We start from the raw sequence: 8,639 nt of genomic DNA on the forward strand, positions 1-8,639 counted from the left end.
ATATTCAAAATGAATCATTTCGCCTAGGAAATGTTTCAGTGGAAGGTGACAAGTATATTTGTGTAAAAGAAAATGTAAATGAGAATACACAAGTAGTAGTTATTAATTTACACAATAAGAATAGTACTCGTAAACATATGAAAGCAGAAAGTGTAATTATTCATCCAAATGATCCAATATTAGCATTAAAAGGAACCATAAAAAATATGAATACTATTTTTTTACAAGTATTCAATATTGAAACAAAAGAAAAAATATGTTCTCTTAATTTAAATGAGTATATGAATTATTGGAAATGGATTAATAATGATACCATTGCTATTGTTTGTGAAAAAAATGTATATCACTGGAATATTGATATACACAATACTAGAAAAAATAAAGATAACAATGATAATAATAATAATAATAATAATAATAATAATAATAATAATAATAACAATAATAATAATAATAATTATTATAATACTTTAACAAAAGTTTTTGAAAAGGCACAAATATTTATTGACAATAACTCACAAATTTTATATTATTCTACCGATAAAGATATGAAATGGTGTATTTTATGTGGGATATCTACACAAGACCAAGGGAAAAGTATTGATGGTTATATGCAACTTTATTCTTGTGAAAAAAAATTGCATCAAACTATTGAAGGTTTTATAGGATGCTTTGGCTCATTCATTTTTGATAATTTAGATATGAAACCCTTATTTTGTTTTGTTGAAAAAAAAAAAAATTCAACCATATCTAGATTACATTTAATGGATATTTATACCAACAAAACAGAAACAACAATTCCATATAAAATTGTTAAAGAAATTAATTTGATTAATGAAAATCTTAATGATTTCCCTATATATATAAGCTTAAATACCTTACAAGGTGTTATATATATTGTTACCAAATGTAGTTATGTTTATGTTTTTGATGAAGGCACACTCAGTTTAATTGTAAAAGAAAAAATTAGTGAAGATAATATTTTTATTTGTTGTGATAGTAAAAATGGAGAAGGTATTTATGCTGTTAATAAAAAAGGAATAATTTTTTATATAACACTAAATTATTTTCATCTTATAAATCATTTAAAATTATCAAATTTAGAATTTAAAGATAAAATTATAAAAAATTTATGTGTCAAATATGGATATCCAGGATGTGATTATATATCTGCTTATAAAAAATGTATCAATGACATGGATTTTAAAAAAGCATCCAAAATAATTTGTCTAATGAAAAATACCAAGATTTTTGAAGAACATTCTAATAATATTGCAGAATCTATCTTAATTATGAACAGAAAAAATGTAGACATTCGTATTATACCCCCTTTAAGAACACAACAAGTGTTAAATAGTTTTAAATCATTTAAAAATACATCCGGACAATTATCACCACTACTTCTTTATTTTTCTGTTTTGTTAGAGTACGATAAATTAAATACCTACGAATCTATCGAGTTGGTAAAACCTGTTGTTTTACAAAAAAAAAAAGAATATTTAGAAAAATGGATAAAAGATGATAAATTAACATGCTCAGAAGAATTAGGAGATTTAGTAAAAGTACTTGATTTACGTTTAGCATTAAATATTTATTTGAGATGTAGTGCACATAATAAAATCTTGTCAACTTATTGTCTTTTGAATATGTTTAATAATGTATTAAGTTATATAAATAATTTTAAACAAATTAATTTTGATTATGTAAGCATATTTATTACAATTGTTAATTATGAATTCCCACATGGAAATGCTGATAATAAGGAGAGTGCATTTGTGGGTGACTTTAATTCAGGCTCAAAAAATGAAACTATGGACTTTTTTAATGATGGAGCAGCAAGTATATCTAATGATCAAAATAATAGTATTAATAAATTGAATAAGGGTAATATTAATGAGGTAGTTATTCAATATATAAAGTTTTTGTGTGAAAATAATATTTCATTTGATATAAATAAAATAATTGATTATTTATTAAGTAAGAAGAAATTACAAGAAGCTACATCAATTTTATTAGATTATTTAAAAGAAAATAAAGCAGAACATAAAAATTTACAAACAAAATTATTTGAATTTAATTTATATAATAATGTACAAGTAGCTGAAACATTATTTCAAATGGATATTTTTACATATTACGATAAAAATAAAATAGCATATTTATGTGAGGAAAAAGGATTATATCAAAGAGCTTTAGAAAATTATACCAACATAAATGATATTAAAAGGGTTATAACAAAATCTACTTGTTTCCAAAAAGGAGGTAATAATAATAATACTACTACTACTACTAGTAGTAGTAATATGGGTGAGGGTCATTTTGATATTAATAATGTAAGTAAAGGAAAAATATCCATTGAATGGATTAAAAATTATTTTTCTACTTTAAGTGATTCCGTATGTGAAGAATTATTATTTGATTTTATGAAAGGAAGTAAAATTAATATGGAAGTTGTTATTTCTATTTGTGTACAATATTACGATAAAATAGGTATAAAGAAAATTCTGAACAAATTTGAAGAAAATAAGAATTATGAAGGAATTTTTTATTTTGTTAGTAATATTTTAAATGATTTACCAAATTTAATTGTCAAAGGAAATAATAATGATAATTTATCAAATAAGAGTATATCGACTTATAATAATATGAATGATGAAGATGCATCTATTTTATTAACATCAGATATATGCTCTACACCACAATATTCATACGAAACAGCTAATTTGAAATTAGAAGATGTTCATTATATTATGTTTAAATATATTGAAGCATGTGTTAAAATAAATAATATACAAGAATTAGATCGAATTTGTAAAGATAAAAATGCTAAATATAATCCTGAACAAATTAAAAACTTTTTAAAAGATTGTAAATTATCAGATCCTAGACCATTAATTTATGTTTGTGATATTCATAATTATATTGAAGAATTAGCTGAATATTTATATAAAAATAGTTTATTAAAATATATTGAAGTATATGTTATAAAAGTGAATCCAAACAATGCACATAAAGTTATAGGAGTCTTATTAGATTTAGATGCTTCCGAAGAGTTCCTTTTAAATTTATTAAATAATATTAAGAATATATCTAATATTGGTAATTTAATAGAAATAGCTGAAAAGAGAAATCGACTAAAATTATTGTTACCTTGGCTTGAAAGTAGAGCAAATGAAGGTTATGAAAATATCGAATTACATAATGCTTTAGCCAAAATATATATTGATTTAAATAAAGATCCTGAAAATTTCTTAAAAAATAATAATTTCTATGATAAAAAAATGATAGGAAAATATTGTGAAGATTTAGATCCACATTTAGCATATACAGCATATGAAAGATCAAATGGAGAATGTGATGAAGAATTAATATATATAACAAGTAAAAATGGTCTGTTCAAATTACAAGCGAGATATTTAATTTCAAGACAATCTATTGAATTATGGAAAGTAGTTTTAGATGAAACAAATAAATATCGAAAAAATGTTATTGATCAAGTTATTGGTTCGACACTTATTGAATCAAATAATGCAGATGAAATTACAGTTACGGTAAAAGCATTTATTGAAAAAAAACTAAGTAGCGAATTAATAGAATTATTAGAAAAAATTGTTTTACATAATAGTGAATTTAGTGATAATAAAAATTTACAAAATTTATTAATTTTAACTGCTATCAAATCAGATTCAAAAAAAGTTATGGAGTATATAAATCGTTTGGATAATTTCTCGGGTCCACAAATAGCTGCAGTAGCATATGAATATAAATTAAGAGAAGAAGCATTTGTAATATATAAAAAATTTAATTGTTATACATCAGCAATATCTGTATTATTAGATAAAATATTATATAATAAAAATCAAAAAAATAAAAATTTTCATGAATTTTCATCACATGATTCAACTGTACCTCATTATTATAGTAATAATAAAGAAAATATTTTCGGTAACAAAAGTGATAATGAGAATGATGAATATTTAAAACAATTTACACAAAATAATACTTATCGTGAGAAATATGGAAGCTATTACAATAATATGGATATAAGTAATAGCAATAATAATAATATTCATTTACATCCCGAATTTAATAATGAAGATAAATTTTCTAGTGATACCTTACATAATTATGAAGATATAGATTCCACCGAATCTACTTGTGATATCAGTAATTATGAAGATGATTTAAATAGAGCTATTGAATTTGCACAGAAATGTAATAATAATGATGTGTGGTTTATTTTAGGTAAGGCACAATTAAAATTAAATAAAATTATTGATTCTATTGATAGTTTTGTGAAATCAAATAATCCAGAAGCATATAAAGAAGTTATAGAAAAATGTAAAGAAAATAATTTCTATGAACATTTAATAACATATTTGAATACTTTAAGAGAACAAAATTCATTGAAAGATGTATTAGTTGATTCCGAGTTGTTATATGCATATGCCAAATTAAAAAAAACAAATGAAATGAACAAATTTATTAATACTACGAATTCAGCTAATTTACAATTAATTGGTGATAGGTTATATAAAGAAGAAGAATATGAAGTAGCTAAAATATTATATAGTAATGTACCAAATAATCAAAAATTAACTGCATGCTATTTGAAATTAAAAGAATATGCATTAGCAATCGAAGCAGCTAAAAAGGCAAAAAGTCTAAAAACTTGGAAAGAAGTCAATTTTATTTGTGTAAAATATAAACAATTAAAATATGCACATACAGCTGGATTACAATTAATTATGCATGCAGATCATTTAGATGAAATTATTAAAATATATGAAAAAAAAAAATATATCAACGAATTAATGAATCTATTAGAAAACGGTTTAAATAATGAAAGAGCACATGTTGGTATATATACCGAATTAGGTATTCTATATGCAAAATATAAACCAGAAAAATTAATGGAATTTATAAGAAATTATACAAATAAAATGAATACAAGAAAATTAATTGATGTATGTGAAAATGAATATTTATTAAAAGAAGCAGTATATTTATATATATCTTATGATGAATATAATTTAGCTGTAGATACTATTATTAAGCACTCACCAACAGCATATACTGCCGATACATTTATGCAAGTTATACATAAAGTAACTAATAGTGATATTATACATAAAGTTATTGATTTTTATATAGAAGAGCATCCATTGAATTTATATAATTTATTAAAAATTTTAGAAAATAAAATTGATAATAATAGGTTAGTACAAACCTTAAAAAAATCAAACAATTTACCTTTGATACAAAAATATTTAGAAGATATACAAGCACAAAACATTACAGCAGTTAATGAAACATTGAATGAAATATATTTACAAAATGATGATTATATTAGTTTAAGAAATTCTATAGATGAATATGATAATTTTAATCAAACCAATTTATTGAATAAATTAGAAAATCATAAACTTCCAGAAATGAGAAGAATCGCTGCATTGTTATACAAAAAGAATAAGAAATATAAAGAAGCTATCAACTTATCCAAAAAAGAAAAACAATATAAAGATGCTATCGAAATTGCAAGAGTTTCAAAAAATAATGTATATATTGAAGACTTAATAAATTATTTTATTGAATCCAAAAATAAAGAAGCTTTCTGTGCATGCCTAATAGTATGTTATGATCTTTTAAAACCAGATTATATATTAGAAATTGTATGGACTAGTGGATTTAAAGATCAAGCCATGTTATATTTTATTCAAATTATTAGTGATTATACAAATCAAATAGAAAATATGAAGAAACAAATTGAAGATATGGAAAAAGAAAAAAAAATGAATAAATCAGCTCCTAATGATTATTCTGCTATGAATAATCAATTTAATTATTCATTAAACAATAACCTTTCCATTATGCCTCCACAAAATAATTTCATGTCAAGTAATTCTTTTGACAAATATGACATGTTTAACAATAATACCCATTTTTAACATATAAAAGGAAAACACATATATATATATAATATATATGTTTATTTTCTTTATTATATATTTTATTTTTTGAACATGTGAATAAAATATTAAAAAAATTATTTTTCTTTATTATCATATATATATATATATATTTCCCATTTTAAATAGTAAAATGATTATAAACTTATTAAATTTAAAAATAACACATAAAAAAGTAAACAAAAAAAACAAAAAAAACAAAAAAAAAATATAATTTTTTTTAAAATGACACTATTGTGTTGTAAAGTTAATAAATAAATAAAAATTTATATATATATATATATTTGTTGTTTATTGTTCTATATAATAAATCTAATATATGCTATATATTTTAAATGTATATATCTATATTTTGTTTTAATATTAAGACAAATTATTTTTTCCTTATAATAGATGTTTTTGAATTATAATTCTGCTCATATTATTTCCATTTCTAAATTATATATATATATATATATATATATATATATATATATATATGTATATATATGTATATGTATATGTTCAATACTCACATATATATATACTACAATTTTTTTTTTTTTTTTTTTGTAAATAATTGAACAACAAATATACAACATATACACAAAATACAAAACCTATAAAAACACATAGAACATTATTCGAATATGATATATATCCACCTAATTATGAACATGACCTAGTGATATAAACATTATTGAAACAGTTAGAAGAATATGAAAAAAGTATTATCAAAAAGAACAAATATATAAAGAAACATATACTAATGATATACAGAAAATAATTTAAAAAAAAAAAAAATACAAAAAGAAATATCACAACCATTTTCGTCATTACAAACAAACATACACACCGATCAGTTGATTACTTACGTTTGCAAAAAAAAAATCCGTAGCAGAAAAAGTGGAAAAAACATGTTTGAAATGTGGGTATGGTTTAGGAGGTGATTTCGCACCTGCTTGGGATCTGATTAGCGGTTTAGGATATGATGCATGGACAAATTATGCTGCCACTACTCTTGTTAAAATTTCTACAAATGTGGGTTTGGTTAAAGTCACGAAAATAGCAACAAAGTTATTAGGTAGTATAGTTAACATACCTAAATTAAAAGTGGGAGAAATTATTACTGCTGGAAGGTTTACTGATGACGTAACATTTTCTGGTGTATTAAAATCCATGGATACTATTATGTTCGGCAAATTTGATGACGGCCCACATGCTGGATTTTGTGAATACGTACAAAGTGCAACTAAATGTGCTAAATTAATTACTGCAAAATATACTGTAGAAGAAGGAGAAGTCACGTAAGCGTTTGCTGACGCTAAAACAGGTATATTGGCATAGGGAGCCAGTACAACTAGTAGTTTAACTACTGTAATAATTGTTTCGATTATTGCAATTGTAGTAATAGTTTTGGTTATGGTAATTATTTATTTAATTTTACGTTATGGAAGAAAAAAGAAAATGAAGAAAAAACTCCAATATATAAAATTATTAAAAGAATATATATTACGTGTTTGGTATTCTTGATAGGTAGTTTAGTATATACAAAATATTTAGTTGAATGTATGATGTTTTTTATTATAAATAATTATATTTTTATATGTATTATGTTTATACATATATTATATTTTGTTATGTGTCAATTTTTTCATTACTTATTGATTATGTTAATTTTTTTTTTTTAAAGACTTTTATTCTTTAATAAATCATATATTCATTAATATATATATTAAATACTAAACTCAAATATAAAATTATATGTAATTGTTTAGGAAAATAAAATGACATATATTTATATAATATCTCATATTAAATGTTATATAATTAAATATAAAATATATAAAAAAATATATATTATGTTAATAATAATAATTAATTGTAGGAAACATATTATTCAAACAAAAAAAAAATTAGTCCATATTTATATAATAAAAAAATATAATATAAATAAACAATTTTATTTTGACAAATATATTACATACAAAAACGTATCATATATTATATATATATATATATGTATTAATTTATATATTTCATATCTTGTTATGTTCTTTATATATTATTAAAAATATCAAAACACAATAAATACAAAAAGTGGACAAATATAAAAAATACATAAAGAATGAACAAAACTACAATAGAATAAATAAATGAAATAAATAAAAACATACACTTAAAAAAAGGAAACAATACAGAAATCAAAAATAAAAATAAATAATAAAATAATTTTTATTAATATAAAACATAATTCTTTTTTCCTCTAATTTCTATTTTGATATATATATATATATATATATTTTAATACATATATATTTTAATTTTTTTTCATATTAGAATTCCATAAGAAAAAATCTATAATAATAAAAACATATTCCTTATATATATATTATTAAATTATCTCCAACATGTACTACACATAAATTGTTTTTTTTATATATGTTTTCATTACTTTTTGTTTTTTTTTTATTCTATACGTATTTTTATATTGTATGTATTCATATATCTATGTATGTATGTGACCGCTACGTATTCTTTTAAAAAATATATTGAATATATGTATTATACTTCTTGATACATATATATATTTTTACTATATGGAACTGTTTAATTTTGTTAAAAAAAAAAACAAAAAAAAAAAAGACAAAAAAACATATTATAATATATAATATAATAAAAAAAACAAAA

The 8,639-nt window shown here is 21.1% G+C and overlaps 1 protein-coding gene and 1 pseudogene across 1 annotated transcript in view, besides 1 other annotated feature; both read left to right on the forward strand.

The window, feature by feature from the left end:
- The window catches only part of PRSY57_1218400 (clathrin heavy chain, putative), a gene marked incomplete at both ends in the record, with an annotated part of 6,003 nt that extends 55 nt beyond the window's left edge, over positions 1-5,948 (forward strand). The window contains one exon of the mRNA XM_012908610.2: positions 1-5,948. This exon is cut by the window's left edge and continues 55 nt beyond it. Within this exon, the coding sequence (XP_012764064.2) occupies positions 1-5,948 (5,948 nt within the window).
- Positions 5,949-6,751: 803 nt separating this feature from the next.
- Positions 6,752-7,481, forward strand: PRSY57_1218500 (rifin; annotated as a pseudogene; the record flags this gene model as incomplete).
- Positions 6,752-7,481: a sequence feature.
- Positions 7,482-8,639: the final 1,158 nt, after the last annotated feature.

Source organism: Plasmodium reichenowi, chromosome 12, assembly GCF_001601855.1.
Source record: "Plasmodium reichenowi strain SY57 chromosome 12, whole genome shotgun sequence".
Lineage (NCBI taxonomy): Eukaryota > Apicomplexa > Aconoidasida > Haemosporida > Plasmodiidae > Plasmodium > Plasmodium reichenowi.